Genomic DNA, 16,118 nt, shown 5'->3' on the forward strand with positions numbered 1-16,118 from the left:
AGTCACTTTCCTTGCCAGCTCCACCTCCCTCGTACACACGTTTACTTCCCCAACCTCTTCCACCGTGGTATGATGCTGTTGGAGCAGGTGCCCCTGATGATGAGGTTCTAGTTTGCTTTGCCAGCAGCTGGTTGGATGGTCAAATGGAAACATACGCTTTTGCTCTTCCCACCATCAGAGGTTATTTCTCGGGAGTTGGGGACCTTTTCTCAGCCATGGTTTTGGCTCATTTCAAGAATCCTGAAGCCAACCCCAACCTTTCACCTCTTCGCTCGGCCGTTTCAAAAGCGTTGTTGACTGTGCAACAGATCCTTCTACAAACTCATGTCCATTCACTCGCTCAAACAGAAGTCTTTGGGACTGCGACACCGCGGCCACTGCACCATCCCTCTGATCCTTTACCTGCTGATTCAGTTATACCTTCCGATACAGAGCTTGATGCTCTTAAACCTTTGAATCCTAAAGACCCCAAGAGAAAGGCCCGAAGGATGAGATTACGAGAGTTAAGAGTGGTGCAGGAAAGAGCACTGATTCAGGATGGCGGAGAAGGATGGCCGGGAAAAAGAATTGACTGGACACACATATCTGAACAACTTGGAAAATAGTTACATTTATCTGTTTCCTATGCAGCATATAAAACATGTTGGAATTGTTCGGATCAGAAACTCCTAGATTTTGATGAGATGATTGTTAATGTCCTGTTTCACTACCATTACTGGCTGTTGTTTGAGCCATCTCTAGGGACTGCCGAAGAGTCAGATAACATTGAGCTTGAAGATTTTGAAGGAATTCTCCCAATGTCTCATTATCAAGCCTCGAATTACTTTGCACCTGTTTTAACTTGGCCCTCAACTAGATATCCTTGAGCGATGTTTACCCATGGATGAATTGTTTACACCTTACCTCCCACAATATCTTTCGACGTCGCATGCTAGTGTTGGCCAAGTTGGACCGCCTGCCTGTATATGCAGATTGGTGTCAAACTCATTTAAAATACCCATGCCTTACCCTGTTCTTCCAATTCACTCAGTTGAGCTGCAATCTCTGATGCTCTTTGCAAAACTGTTGAAGGAAGGGCGGCTAGTTTAGCTATCTCGAGGCCTGTAGTTTTTTTAGTCGGATGAAGAAATTCCGTGTATATGCAAACAAAGCACCAACCATAGTGCTCCATTGGGGCCGCACCCTCAGCAACTTTGTAGGCAAAAGTAGTGCCAAATTCTGTTGGTGAAAGGGTTTTTACACTGCATTGCTGGTTCAGATAAGTAATTGTGGACCCCATGTAGAATGAATAGTGCTTGTTACCTGGACCTTGAGGTGTAGTCTTGTGATGTGTTCATCAGTGTCTAACAGATAAATATGTCAGTCTTGACTGACTTTCCAACTCCAGGCAGATTCCCGAGAATAACTGCAAGGTCTTGAAAATGAGTTGCAAAAAAGACGAAAGACTGCTGTATTTTGAGCAAACGAAAGAGTCTGCCAAATAGAGTAACTTACATGCCTCTTAATGAGCGATTCAGCTATGGCATGAGACAATCCCATGCCTTCTAGACCTGAAGTACCCCTGCCCAGCTTGGGAATGCTGTCAATGGCTTAGTCCGCGGCCGGTATACCACTCACTTCATCTATGAGGATAAGTGACCTAGGGCTTGCGAGTCCTAATTATGAGCAGTCTACCAATGAGCCATGACTCACCCAATATCATGGCTGATGCAGCCATTTCTGAGGCAAAAGTTGACAGACATTTCTCCATTGAATCTACAACTTTGAGCTGATGGAGTCATCATGTAGCATTTGCCCATTCCTTACCGTCATTTGATAAACGACTCAAAAGAGCATCATGCAATATAAAGCATGCATACTCTGCAGGTACACTAAGAGTGAAGAGAGAGGCTTAGCTAATTGCTTTATATGATTTTAATATCTTCAGCTCACAAGCAGCCAATCATAGCCTGTACAGTCAAAAGCCCTACCTGCTTCAGATAAGTGCTTTTGCCAGACATACTAGAAGTAAAGCACCATCAGAAAGTAATGATTGAGAAAAAAGAAAGTGACAAACTTAGGGCCTTGAATGACTTGAAAAGTGGCAGAACCTCTTGCAGCATAACTTAGTTATTATGTGAGATAAGTAAAAGAAGAAACCAACTGTTTAGATACTCACACGTTGTTTGGTATACAACCACCAGCACTAAGTAAATTGTCCAAAATCGGATGGCGGCCACCATGAATCTACAAATGTCCTTCTGGTCAGTTTTAGTCAGGATAGATGCAGAGCCTTATGTACTGCTAGAGTATCCTTGAAATCTGGACGAACTGAGGCCATTTAGCCCAGTTATTCATCTAGTAGATGATTTGCAATCATTAATAACTCACTGTAGTTGCTGTCTTGAGAGAGGATCAGCATCATACTCATTGTCAACACGGTGGCTTACTGAGGGCACTAAAGGCAAAGCTTGCAATCATGTCAAGGCTTGCAATCTGTATATTGTATCAGATAAAAAAACATTTGAGACCTGAGATATTGTAGGTAGCAATATACAGCTTCAGCACAATGATACAGTCCACCTTATATGTTTGTCAGCAGCTGGTTGACGCAATACATCACCCACCCAAGTTCTCCTTCACTTGCTTGATAAGATCGTTGATAGTTTGTCCACTGATCAACAGAACCTCTTGATGGGATTGAGACAGTTTCGCACACCGTTTAAGCTAAGCGCGCATGGTCAAAAATGGGTCCAGCCATGAATGTAGCCATACAAGCTCTTGATTTGTGAACCGAATCCTGACAAGATCAAATCAGTTATAAAATACGTTTATCCATTCCATACTAGTGATGCACTTATGCTTAGCCTTTTCAATACCAATAAATTCAGATGGTAGCAGGCTTTCAGGTTGTCCTGACGGTATACTAAATTGAAATGTACCTCCCACACTCTCAACTTGGCAATTCAAGCCATATTTTCCTTCAGGGCTATTTTAGTGACGTAACAGTCGTGACACTCACCATTGACTTCTGATTGCACTATATAGAGGGCTGAGAAAAGCACCCTGTATGTATGGGCTTGTTTATTTTAGACTTACGGTCATAGATGTCCTGAAGATTCTCCTGGTAGGTTTGCCTAGCAACATCCAGCAGAGGTGCAAAGCCTGCTTTCACAGCAAATAGCCGAGCAATTCTGGCATTTTGGTGTTTTCCATTTTTCCTCAAGGTTGTCGAATCTTTGGAAAGACAGTCTGATCCACTCTAAGTATTGCAGGCAGAAGTGTCCTATTTCACTCACTGTTGACAATGCAAAATAATTTGCCAAGTTGTTTGTCTGAAAGGCACTTATAAAGTAATTAAGACCTTTGAGTTTAACCCAAAACAGTAGATAATGGTCACATACTGTAGCAATCATGCCAAGCAATTTAGAGTGTCCTTCCGCAAGCTCGACATTGACCAGTTTGACTGCCTGCAAGTAGTCCACAAGGTTGAGCAGCAGAGATATCCTGCGATCAGTTATAGTCACATCTGTTTGTGATAGATCTTGATGTGAAATCTAACACCCAGATTAGCCATAAAAGCCCAAGTGGTATCGAGCATCAAGCCCATCAACTTGCCTGGGCAACAATGGACTCCAAATCCAACTAATCAATACATCAGCTCGCAAATAATGAAGTATGAGGATGACCATTGAGTGATAGTACACACATTAGACACTATAGATAACTTTGACCTCAAAGCTGTGAGCTTCGCTTGCACTGTCACAAGTTCTGTTGCTCATTAGCATATTGCATATTTCTGACACAGTTACTGGCCTGCATACCCTGAACTGCATCAAGCCTTTCTTCTATATTACTAAGAACTTCCAGATGCTAAACATGAGCAGAAGATTTTAGTGGAATCACAACTGTACCATTGCTTGGCTGGAGTATGCATGTCCTAAGAAGTCGCATCCCCATGGGAGTATGACAATGGTTCAAAACGGCTACCGACCGCATCAGAGCACATTAAACTAGGAATGGATACCCATAGATGTAAAGTTTTACTCACAGTACAATGTATGGGCCGCCTTATTTGTGAGGTTATTGCGCACGAGCTCCAGGTTTTTGGCAGTTTCGATATCAATGAACATCGTCCCTACAAAATATTTTGGTGAACATGATGAGCACAAGGAGTCGCATTGTTGTGGGCAGAAGATAGCACCGTACCTTCAGAGACCACATATTTCATCCTCAGACTGCGCTCCGAAAATTCAATGTTTCTCCATACCTGTAAATATCTGAACAATCCAGAAAGAGCACATAGGGCATAGAACCTGTTGGATCATCAGTCTTCAGTGAGCATGAGTGCTTTTGATACATCACTTGTTTTCAATAGCCATCAGGGTAGATGCTTTGAGTTCGTCATCAACTGCCAAGTCCTCGAGAAAATCACGGCCTGACAATTGAGGACAAATAAGGAAGACCGGCCTTATGCAAAAGAACGATAATACAGTGACATACCAATTTCTCGATTCCAATGGCTGCGGTCCACACCAATACATTCAATCTCATATTCATCTTCTAGCCTACTCATGAGGTGTTCCTTCACGTTGATATCCCCCTGGTTACCGTATCTGGCTTCCGCAGGTCCATTCTGTAACATGGCATCTGGTACAATGATTGTGTTAGGTGGATGGGAGTAAAGATGCTGTACAGTCTTGTTGAAGCCTGAAAAGATCAGCTAAGGCATGACATTGCTTCAGACTTCTTCCATGGCGATGGACTGACTGGCATTGTCAGCAAACTATTAATCGAGTAAGCAATCAAGTTCGTAACTCATATGAAGGTTGCAGTAGTGGAGCAACTACTCACTTGGGTAATGACAGTCTGTTTTACTTGTATTAGACTTGTATTACGAAATACCTGCACAGCTCACCTGACCAGTCAATAAGCATATTGCAGCTATACCAATTTCAACTCCATGACCTGAGCAGCTTGGCTTAGCGAAACAAAGTGAGTAAAATGGGTCAAGAAAGTTTACCTTTGCTTTGAAGCAAAGCAACAACATGGGAAGGGACATCTTCAATGCGAGTAGAAGCTCTAGTAGAAGGCCTTGCTGTGGGGTGGAGTTTAGCAGAGACATCCCCCGAACGACGACGCGTCTGTGTAAACGCTGAGATCGCGTTAGGAGAGACGACTGCCTTGATTTTCTCTGGAGCTATTGTGCGCAGTTGAGGGGAGAAGGGCATTCTGGTTGTATGATTGAATAGGTCAGTGACAACTTTATAGCTCTTGCCCAATTTAGTTAGGGTAACAAGGGGTAAACGTAGGTTGGACGAACGGGGCGGTGGCAATTGTTGCTTATTCCAGTGAAATACTGATCTGATCGCATAGGAAGGAAGGATTGTTCATTTGCGCCCGACGGCCGACCGAACGAGGTACGTGCACAATCACGTGACCATATACTCCCTAAAAAGTGCTTTTGTCTGGTCAATTTATTTTTTAGTCAATTTATTTGTTGTTCGTTCGCTCACTCGTCTGTCAGTCGCTGACCAATCGGTCTCTTATTACAACATCTCTTCACACTGGGCAGCATAATCCGATTCTCCACTTCCCAGATCGTCTCTCAATTCGAGCGCGTGAGAAGAAGTAAAAAAGGTCGAAGCAAAAAAGGTCGCAGTGATTCTCGGCCGTTGACAGTTCAATTTGCCATTGTGAAGTGGGATCATTTCATTTTCCATCACGTAGCACCTTCGTGGCTCCAAGTGAAATACAAATGACCTCGCAAGATCCTGTACAGGCCGGGGCCTTCGAGCGTCAAAAATTCTTAACATGGTTCAAGGAATTTGGAGGATGGTATAACGCAGAATTAATAGACATTGTTTCTGTTGCAGGTATGGGGTATGGTGCTGTAGCTGTCAAAGACATCGAGGTAGGATTGTCTTAGGATATGGATTGCAGAGGAAACACAACTGAATGTGTCACTACAGGAAGGAACTCCTTTGTTTCATATACCTGACGACCTCATTTTGTCGCCTTATACTTCGGATCTGAAAGATCATCTCGATGCTTCGGAGTGGGATCAGCTCAATAAAGGATGGGCACAACTCATACTAGTGTTGATGTGGGAAACTATTAAAGGATCAAAAAGTCGCTGGGCAGGATATCTTGGTCAGTCTGTTTCGGAAATACCATCTGCCATTGGGTCTGACCCTTGTCAGCAAATATGCCTGTGACGTTTGAGACCCCAATGTTCTGGACCGAACAACAGAGAGAACAGTTAGCAGGGACAGATATCGCAGGTACGCCTGACTTCTCACGACATTATTGTGATACTAACATCATTTACATAGATCGTATTGGGAGAGAGGACGCAGAAGCTGAGTATACTAGCGTATTGGCACCTTTTATCAAAGTTAGTTCATCTCTCAGACGCTAAACTGATCATACTCAAACACGTAACGGACCATCAGGCCCATCCTGATCTATTTCCTATAGATTCACCCCATATAACTATAGACGCCTTCCACATTCAAGGATCTAGGATTCTTTCTCGTTCCTTCACTGTACCTCTACATCGCTTTGGACGATCACAGTCACAAACTAGATCAGATAGTAATAGTGAAATGGAAGGTGATGGCGAAGAGGAGGAGGAGGTGGTTGTCATGATTCCCTTCGCCGATATGCTGAACGCTGCCTGGGGGAAGGATAACGCCCATCTGTATATTGATGAAGACACTAATGAAGGCTTTAATGAGGGGGTTGTAATGAAGTCTATTCAATTAGTAAAACAATCGGAACAAATAGTAGGCCATCTTCATTATGCTAAGGTTTGGATTGATCAGATACTAATATGATCTGGCTACAGTACAACACCTATGATTCCCCTCCCAACTCTGAACTCCTTCGCAAATATGGTCATATTGATGTTCTGCCTTTGCCATCAGATATGCTAGACTTACTCAACGAGACTGAATTAGGTTCATGGCCTTATGGGAATCCTGGAGACGAGGTGTTGCTTCAAGGGGATCTCATTGTGGGGTGTGTGGCCACAAAGTTGGGTGGGATGCATATGAAGGCAACCCTGCAAGATCGCATTGATTGGTGGCTTGATGAAGGGCAAGAGGAGTGAGTGATCTGCATTTTATATCGGATTGCTTTCCTTAGTAACCATGATTAGTATATTCCCTCTGAGCTTCTCACATGATATTGATGATGGATTGATCTCATTCATCCGTTTACTACTTTATGACTTAGATTGGAATAAGGCACACAAGAAGGGCAGAATACCACGTGCTATAATTGATGAAGCAGTGGCTGGTGTTCTGCATGAAATTATTAATCAAAGGCTGGCCCAGTATAAGGAAAACATAGATGTAAGTCAATGTCATTGTCATAATATCACAGCATGCTTACTGATTGCTACTGGTAATAATTTGTCTTCATTTTTTAGCATGACCTCAAAGTAGTGAGGAATTCATATCATGGGGATGGCAATAACCCAGTGACATTTTTGGGAAGAAATGAGTCTGCTGCTGTTGTTAGGCTAGGGGAAAAGAGGATTCTGTACTTGACCAGAAGGAAAATAGCACAAGCTACAGCAGGACAAAAGTCCTCCCAGAAGCGGAAGAACAATAGCACTTTGATGGGCAAAGGGAAGAGAATGCATTGAAGTGTTATGTATTGATGAAGTGTGTTACTTGTAGGACAAAGGGAAATATATATCTATACTGGCAAGAACTGAATGTTAGATTGGGGCTGGGAGTTAGCTATTCATTGGAGTTGTGATATAGGTATTGAAGTGATGAATTGAGTCAGCAACAATTTATTACATTTCAGTTAAGAAATCTAACTCACCCTTGTCATCAGCAGAATTTGAGAAACATGTAAAAAGATCTCAAGTCACCTTGCTAGACCTTTTTCTGATTACAACTGATCAGTCTGGCAATGACAAAATCGTCCCAAATCGACTGCCAGTTTTGAAGGGATTTCAAATGCCCATGAAGCATAAAGTACACTTTGTATACTCTTCAAACTGAATAGAAACACTATGGACACTTTCCACTGTCTTTGATATGACTTGCAAAAGCAACAGTGAAGTTGCAAGCAAGCAACCTTTTCTAATCTAATCTAATCTGCATCATGAATAAGGGGAATTGCTTCCAACAATAATGAGTTTGACTTATCACCATGCTAATAAAGTTTTTGAATGCCTTTATTATGTAGGCTTTGACTGCTAACCCAATAACAGGCAGAACATTTGGTGTTTGAGCTTGCTCCTTGGGGCAGCTTTTCATGGTCCACAGAAGAATGGTTGAATTTGCTAACATGTATTGGCAGTTTACCACTATGAGACACAGAGCAGTTTGATTTAATATGCTGCACTGTAATATACCCCATAAGATTAAAATCAAATCAAAATCAAATCAAATTCAAACTCAAATCAAACCAATAAATGAAAACCAACAAATTGAATTGAACTAATATGGTGAATGTAATGAATCAAATTGATAAACTTAGAAACAAACTGGTTATACTGAATTAAAACAATACTACTCATACTCACATGATTCTCAGATGACATGGCAATCTTGGACATATCACTCTACTGTATATCACCATGTATTTACATCTATATCTCCACAATGGCTGATTCTATGATCCTTGTACTTGAGCACAAGATAAATAACCCCCTTGAAAGCTATCAGAAAGTCGCAGATTTATACAGGGTCTTAAAATCATCCCTCTACAACTGTCACGCCAGTGTGCACTCGTCCCATATGGCCTTGGCCCCTCGACACCTCTCTATCATGCAGGAAGAGGAATTGGTCAAAAAAATCAATGAATATGCTGGGTGAGGCACCCTCTTGACACCAAGACACGTCGTTGAACTTGCAGAAGCAGTCTATGATGGGAAATTAGGCATCAAATGCGGCTCACAGTTCATCCAGCGACATTGCAATATCATACATTCGCATTTTTTCTCTTATCAAGAACTCAGACATCGACAAGCAGACATTCCTGAGACACGCAGAGCTTTCTTCCACCTTGTATGTATCTCTTAGTGTTTGCTGAGACTATTTAGATGCTTTTCACAGGTCAAAGATGTGTATGATACTGGTCTCTACACCCCCCACCTTATCTTCAACATGGATGAAGTTGCTTTCAAACTCTCGAACTCTAGAAGGGTGTGGAGAGTTGCGCCTCATACCCATCCAAAGAATGGCCAAGCTGTGCCACAATCAAACAAACACATCACATCTGTGGCTTGCATCGGCATTGACTCAGACCCAGTTCCTCCTCTCATCATCTATCAAGGTGCACAACTGCAAGAAAGTTGGTTCAAGGTGGGGGAAAAGGGTGACAGGATGGTGCACCAGCTTGCTATCAACACTGACTCAGGCTGGATCAACAGCTATGTGATGTTGAAATGGTTTGAAGATGCCTTTGACCCCTGTACTCATGATATTGCTAGTGGAGGTCATGAACAGTGACTACTCATCCTCGATGGTGCCGAATCACACACCAAAGTGGATTTCCTTGAAGCATGTTGGGCTAGGAACATTGTTGTGATCCTTCTTCCTGTGAAGATGAGTGGCACATTCCAACATCTTGATGTTGACTTCTTCAATGCCCTCAAGGCAGTGTACCATCATCAACTGGATGAATACCAGCTTGGTAGCTCCCTTTTAGAGGGGTGGCCAAGGGGATGTTTTGGGGCTGGTGCCAGAGGGTGTGGTGGGAGACAGCAACCTCATGTCAAATTTGAGGAGCTTGGAGGAAATTAGGCCTGTTTCCTCTTGACCCTGCCATCATGGAAGCTGAGGAGCAAGCGCTGGCCACTCCTCCCCCCCAAGCTGCCACTGAGGACCTCCTTACCCTCGCAACCTCCGCATCCTTCATGCGAACAATTGCACAATCCAACAAGGGAAAGTCGACCTGTTCACAGCCATGTTTAAGCTTGAAAAGGCCAATGAGCAGCTGATGGCAAGGAATGAGCTTCTGGAGGAAGAGTTGGCAAGAGTCAAGGCTGCCCAGGCACTTGACAAAGCTACTCAGGGGAGTAAGAAGAAGCAGAGGTACCCTGAGGGTCAACTCTTTGACCCATTATATCAGGAAGAACATGCTGAGGAGCTTGCTGTAAGGAAAGTGGAGGAAGAGGAGGCTTGGAGGGAACATAGGCATACTGCTCAGGCCAGATGTAATGAGACAGAGCCAAATGCCTCTCATGCATGCACTCCGGGCCCATCAGGCACCTCCTAGATTCATGTAGCTGTATATGTATTGGTTGTGATATAAAATATGATAATTCATGGTGAAGTACAGTAGAGTGATATGTCTGAGATTGCTGTGTTGTCCAAGAATCACATGAGTATGAATAGTGTTAGCATTTGTGAAGAGATACTGATATTTTCTGATTTCAGCAGTGTCATATCCTCAGTTCAGCTTTTCATGCCTCTGTCATTTTACTGAAGTGCAGAGAATACAACATCACTCAAGCAGCAACCAATGCTTCACATTTGGTATTGATTTTGTATGATCATACTGGCAACAAGTTTGAGCTGATGCATAAGTTGGAAGAGAGCAAAGTTGAATGACAGATGTTAGATAATAGTGAAGATGATGAGGGCCAGAATGAACAAGGATTGGATGAAGAAGATGAAGAACCTAGATCAAGCTGCAACCTGTCAGCACAGACATCATACCCAGAATGCAGGCACTAGGAAGCCTCACTGCGTCTGGAGAGCATTCAATGAAGATGGGGTTCATGGTACAGGTCTAGAAGGTGTTCAGAAGCATTCAAGATGGGCATGGTGAAAGTTATAGTTGTATCTGGATACATGAAACTCACACAGGTTGAATGCATATGTTTTGCTAAGTAAAAGGAAAACTATAACTATGTACCTGCAAATATATATGTATATATGTATATATGTATATATGTATATATGTATATATGTATATATGTATATATGTATATATGTATATATGTATATATGTATATATGTATATATGCATGGGAAGAGAAACAAACAGAAGCCCATAGAAAGAAGGAAAGAAAAGGCACCACAGAGGCTGAATGAACAGCACCATGGAGATCATGGCAAAGTCCATTGCCATGCCTCGGCAGCAATTGCCAGTCCTATGCATGAGAATAAAATAAATAAAATGTCAAGCATAGGACAAAAGCCAGTCAAAGCCTGATGTTGCATTTTGGCTGCAGGCTGGGTACAGCCTGGTGCCATGTTTTGGCATCAATTCTCACCAGCCAACATCATACTATGCATAGGAATAAATCCTACCATCAGTGAGAACGAGTGGTGGTGAGGGCTCTGCACTTACACTCTCTCCCATCCAGAGGCGATCCAGTGGGGAGGCTCAACAGGACCTAGAAATGAAAGGAAGATTAAAAGGGAAAGCAAAAAGAAACTTAAAATTGGAAAGGAGGGAATAAAGTCAAAAATAACGATTGTTCACCAAGCTGCAGGGACTGCCAGTGCCCCCTATCAACATGTTACTTTCCAAATCCATCCATGTTGGAGGGACTGGGCAGGAGAACAGTCTGTGAGAAAGTCCTGTTAATTTAGTCTTGCTGAGCACAAGCCAGGGAAAAAAACCAATAATGGCCAAAAAACCCACAGAGAAACACCAGCAGCCCCGAAAAACTACTCTGAAGGGGAAACAGAAAGAGATAACACCAAGGGGACTCACAAGGCCAACTCATCTTCGCCCATATACTCATCATAGAGAGCCTGGAAACCTTCATAGGTCCGCAGATCATTGAGGTTCCACCACTGACCATTCAGGCTATCATCTGATATTACTACCTGAAGTTGCCTATGGCCACAATTCCTCCAATCATCCAGGGTTTGCAGGAGGTGGCAGTGTTGGTCACCACAGGGCGGTGCGATGTTGGGACCAGCATGTTGGGTAATAGGAGAGGTCTGGTGGAAATGTGGAGAGGAAAGGTAGGGTTTGAGAAGATGGCCATGGAATTTGGGGTAAGTTTTGTTGTTCATATGAAGGTAGTACACTGAGAGAGTAGGATTAGGATTAGCTTCTTGCACTTGGTAGGGCCCCTGAAAGAGGGGGAAGAACTTAGCAGTGCGATATTCTCCATCTCCAGCATGGAATTCCTTCAACCAATTTCATGTATCTAACCAAACCCAATCACCAACATTATAGGCAGTTTCAGGGCGGCAGCGGCAGTTGGCCTGTACAACCATGTGATGTTTAGCTACAAGAAGGTTATTGTGAGCATTGGCGAGCAAGAGATCAGTGCAATCGGCAGTGAGAGTCCATTCAGCCCACATAGGAAGAGAAGCCTGGATGAAGGAGGGAGGCCAGGTGAGGCTAGGAAAGGTACATAGTCAGCAACCAAAGACCAGTTGTGTCAGAGAGAAACCTGTAGAATGTCTGACAGTATTATTCATGGCTTGGGAAACATGAGAAAGCTATTTAACCCAAGAGGTACCATGTCTATCCACCCAGTTACAGTGTAAGTGCAGAGCCCTCACCACCACTTGTTCTCACCATATGGTAAGATTTATTCCTGCACATAGGATGGTGTTGGCTGGTGAGAATTGATGCTAAAACCCAGCACTGGACTGTACCCAGCTTGTAGCTGAAACATGACATCAGGCTTTGGCTGGCTTTTGTCCTATGCATGACATTTTATTTATTTTATTCTCATGCATAGGACTGGCAATTGCTGCTGAAGCATGGCAGTGGACTTCACTGGATCTCCGCCTCCTTTTTTCAATGGGCTTCTGTTTGGTTCTTTATTCATACATATATACATATACATATATATATTGGTACATAGTTATAGTTTTCCTTTCACTTAATAAACTTAATGCATACTCGAGTGCTAGTTTGCATCCATTAGACAACTATAACTATTATACACCTCTATGAATGCTCTCCTCAAATGCTTTCTCAAACCTCATCTCCTCTTGAACACTCAATGAACACTGTCCAAATGCAGTGAGGAACCCACAGTGCCTACACCAGCAGCCGGTTCACCACATGGTTGGAGCTGTATGGGAAGCATGCGGTTTCATGGGATGAGTGGAAGACGTTGCTCAAAACTCACCTCTTGACCAGAGGCTGGGAACAGAAACTCTGCCATAAGTTCATGCTTCTCTGCTGCTTGGACACCACACCAACTGCCTTTGACACCTTTTTCCACCTTCTTATCTCCCATCAAACCCTTCTCTGCAATTTTGAGGATCCCCTTGGTGACATCGATGTGTACTGATGCATGCTTGATGGTGTTGATGGCTTGGTCACCCATCACACTAAGGCTGCTCTCAAGGTGCATGGTCTGACAGTCCTTACAGTAAAACCAGTGAACTTACACATCATCATGATCAACCTCATCGATGATGCTATGTTGGAAGCATGTTTTCTCCAAAATGTGACTTGCAACTGCCATCCATTTAACAACAATCAGCCTGCCACCCCATGCTCACCTACTCCAGTGATCACCCAGGTCCAGGTCATGCCTCAGGCACCTAAGGGCTACATGCCACAACAGCTCAAGTGGCTAGACCCAACCAAGCATTTGCCTTTGGGTGACACTGGCAAGGCTGCTTGCACCTTCCTTGGTAGCATCAATGCATGTTTCTCCTGCCACCAGAACAGCCACCACTGGCTCATCTGCCTGACCCACCCCCCCTCCTCCCCCCTTCTGCATTCCCCTTCTGCCCCCACTACAAACCTGATCTCCCTCGCTGGTGATGACAGCCTCGATGCTCCCAGCATATTCTCAGTCGATCCCATTGCTGACCAACTTGTCCAGGATGGCGCAACTGCCCTAGCAGGGTCAGTACCTCTCCTCATGGTCACTTGCCGCGTTCAGGCTAACAATGGCCCTGCTACCGCCTTAGTTGATTCTGGCACAGGCATTAACATCATCGACCGGGAGTATGCAGTGCAGCTTGGCTTGAGGGGGACCCCTGTCCCACCGGTGGGGACGAAGATGGCAGATAATCGAGCAGGGCCAGTGATAGAGCAGGAGTACCTAGTGGATGTATCAATTGGTGAAACAATTTATGCGGCAACGCCATTCTACGCCATGCCTCTGGGTCCGAAGTATCATTTAATTCTCAGTCTCCCATTCTGTCACCAACACCCATTGCCAAGGCTGGTTTTCAGGTTCTGTTAGCCTGGCATGAAACCCTCCATCAAGAAATCGAAAAGCACTGTGCAGCTGGCCGCCTTCGCCCCTCCAGTTCTCCTTGGGCAGCCCCAGCATTCCTTATCAAGAAAGAGAATGGAAAATTTCGATTCCTCTGCGATTTCCAGGGCCTCAACAGTGTCACTGTCAAGGATCATACACCAGTTCCCATTATTGACAACATCCTTCAGCATGCTGCCCACAGTCATGTATTCGCCAAACTCGACTGCACTGATGCTTTCTTCCAGACCCTGATGCATGAGCCAGATATCAAAAAGACTGCCATTTGCACTCCGTGGGGCTTGTATGAGTGGGTTGTGATGCTGCAAGGTGCATGTAATTCTCCTGCAACACAACAATGTCATTTGAATGAAGCTTTGTGAAATCTCATCAGTGTCTGCTGTGAGGCCTATGTTGATGACATCATCATCTGGGGTGAATCTGACTCTGACTTAGCCATCAATATCCGCGCGGTTCTGACAGCGTTACGTAAGGGTGGTTTTGTATGCTCTCCCAGCAAATCACAGTTTTTCGTCGACTCAGTCACATTTCTTGGCCACGTCATTTCCCCCAATCACATCGGCCCAGACCCCAAGAAAGTAGAGGTGTTGCGTGCGTGGCCGTCACCCGGTTCAGTGAAAGATTTGCGTTCATTCCTCGGCCTTCTGCAATATCTACGGAAGTTCATCCCCCAAATTGCCACCAAGACAGCCGTTCTTACTGCGCTCCTTCCTCCCAATAAGTCAGCAGAAAAAGCGTATGAATTGTGTAAGCGTCAACTTGCGAAAGGGAGCCCGGTGGAGAGACTTGAAGCACTCAGTTGGATTTGGAACTGGACGACGTCAGCGCAACGGGCATTTGAGGACTTGAAGGACATGTTGGCGCGAATCACAGGTCTGTCCCCTCTTTCACATGATGCTGTTCTCACTGGCCAAATAAACCTTTACCTTTTCACCGATGCAAGTAACACTGGCATAGGTGCATGGTTAGGTACAGGTCCATCCCCTGATCAAGCTCAGCCTATCACCTATGACTCCTGCTGTCTCACCTCTGCTGAATGAAACTATCCAGTCCATGAGAAAGAACTCTGCCTATCATCCATGCCCTCAAGGAATGGCGCCCACTTCTTCTTGGCCTTCCAGTACATATCATGACAGACCACACCACCCTCAAGTGATTTTTCCAGCAACCATACCTTTCTGAGCATCGAAAGTGTTGGCTCCTCATCCTCATGTAAGAGGTTAGCCTCTGACCCATCTACCTTCTGTCAATTCTTGTCACCATTTTTATTTCTCATGCATCACCAAGCTGTATTATCACCTTGGTTACATGCATTATTCTTCTTTCTTATGCATCACCAGGCTGTGTAATTGATCCAACCTGGATCTGGAGGCATGGGAAATGTTAGTGGAGGCATGGGAAGAAGGGGAGATTAAATTACATAAGCTAGAGCACCTACAATATTGAAACAAATAAGACAAAGGATTTGTAGAATAGTTTTCTATGCAACTTAGACATCTCTGGCAATTGACACAGTGTGCTCAAGCACTCTCTAGACAACTCTACAGGGGATTCATGTGAGGCCTATGTAGACAACATTATTGTCTGGGCTGTGGATGCTACAGACCTTGACAAGCATTTATGAGCAGTGTTGACTGCTTTACATAAGTTGGTGTTAGTGTGCTCCCCCACTAAGTCTGAATTTTTTTGCCACAAGGTCAAATTCCTGGGTCACATGATTTTTCTGCCAAATGCATCAGCTCAGACCCTGCCAAACTCTGAACCATCACTTCCTGGCCACTCCCCCAATCTGTCAAAGACCTGCGCTCTTTTCTAGGCTGTAAGTGCAGAGCCCTTACCACCACTTGTTCTTACCATATGGTAGGATTTATTTCCATGCATAGGACAATGTTGGTAGGTGAGATTTGATGCTGAAATGCGTCTTTCAGACTACACCAAAATGTGGCATCAGGCT

The 16,118-nt window shown here is 44.1% G+C and overlaps 3 protein-coding genes; 2 read left to right on the forward strand and 1 right to left on the reverse strand.

The window, feature by feature from the left end:
- CNAG_05200 (pyridoxal kinase) overlaps positions 1-753 on the forward strand; it is a 1,770-nt gene extending 1,017 nt beyond the window's left edge. The window contains exon 5 of the mRNA XM_012193390.1: positions 1-753. This exon is cut by the window's left edge and continues 125 nt beyond it. Within this exon, the coding sequence (XP_012048780.1) occupies positions 1-605 (605 nt within the window). The 3' untranslated portion in view covers positions 606-753.
- Positions 588-5,353, reverse strand: CNAG_05201 (DNA mismatch repair protein MSH4). XM_012193150.1 has 37 exons: positions 5,303-5,353; positions 5,003-5,211; positions 4,898-4,947; positions 4,834-4,848; positions 4,750-4,765; positions 4,483-4,689; positions 4,345-4,417; positions 4,189-4,295; positions 4,031-4,117; positions 3,894-3,965; positions 3,804-3,842; positions 3,689-3,750; positions 3,598-3,624; positions 3,384-3,536; positions 3,279-3,324; positions 3,079-3,231; positions 3,002-3,019; positions 2,837-2,960; positions 2,755-2,779; positions 2,607-2,706; positions 2,537-2,562; positions 2,430-2,475; positions 2,371-2,382; positions 2,282-2,310; positions 2,159-2,226; positions 2,057-2,104; positions 1,933-2,001; positions 1,807-1,871; positions 1,693-1,755; positions 1,618-1,655; positions 1,495-1,569; positions 1,375-1,445; positions 1,303-1,321; positions 1,159-1,249; positions 1,009-1,101; positions 904-959; positions 588-852 (listed from the first exon to the last, which is right to left on the reverse strand). Exons 2-37 carry the CDS (start codon positions 5,208-5,210, stop codon positions 691-693), a joined length of 2,613 nt encoding a protein of 870 aa, XP_012048540.1. The 5' UTR covers position 5,211; positions 5,303-5,353; the 3' UTR covers positions 588-690.
- A 132-nt stretch (positions 5,354-5,485) lies between these two features.
- Positions 5,486-7,784, forward strand: CNAG_05202 (SET domain-containing protein 6). XM_012193391.1 has 8 exons: positions 5,486-5,893; positions 5,952-6,132; positions 6,183-6,263; positions 6,315-6,376; positions 6,435-6,767; positions 6,830-7,089; positions 7,142-7,337; positions 7,415-7,784. Exons 1-8 carry the CDS (start codon positions 5,738-5,740, stop codon positions 7,631-7,633), a joined length of 1,488 nt encoding a protein of 495 aa, XP_012048781.1. The 5' UTR covers positions 5,486-5,737; the 3' UTR covers positions 7,634-7,784.
- The last annotated feature ends 8,334 nt before the right edge of the window (positions 7,785-16,118 follow it).

The sequence above is a fragment of the Cryptococcus neoformans genome, chromosome 4 (genome assembly GCF_000149245.1).
Source record: "Cryptococcus neoformans var. grubii H99 chromosome 4, complete sequence".
NCBI classification, from domain to species: Eukaryota; Fungi; Basidiomycota; class Tremellomycetes; order Tremellales; family Cryptococcaceae; genus Cryptococcus; species Cryptococcus neoformans.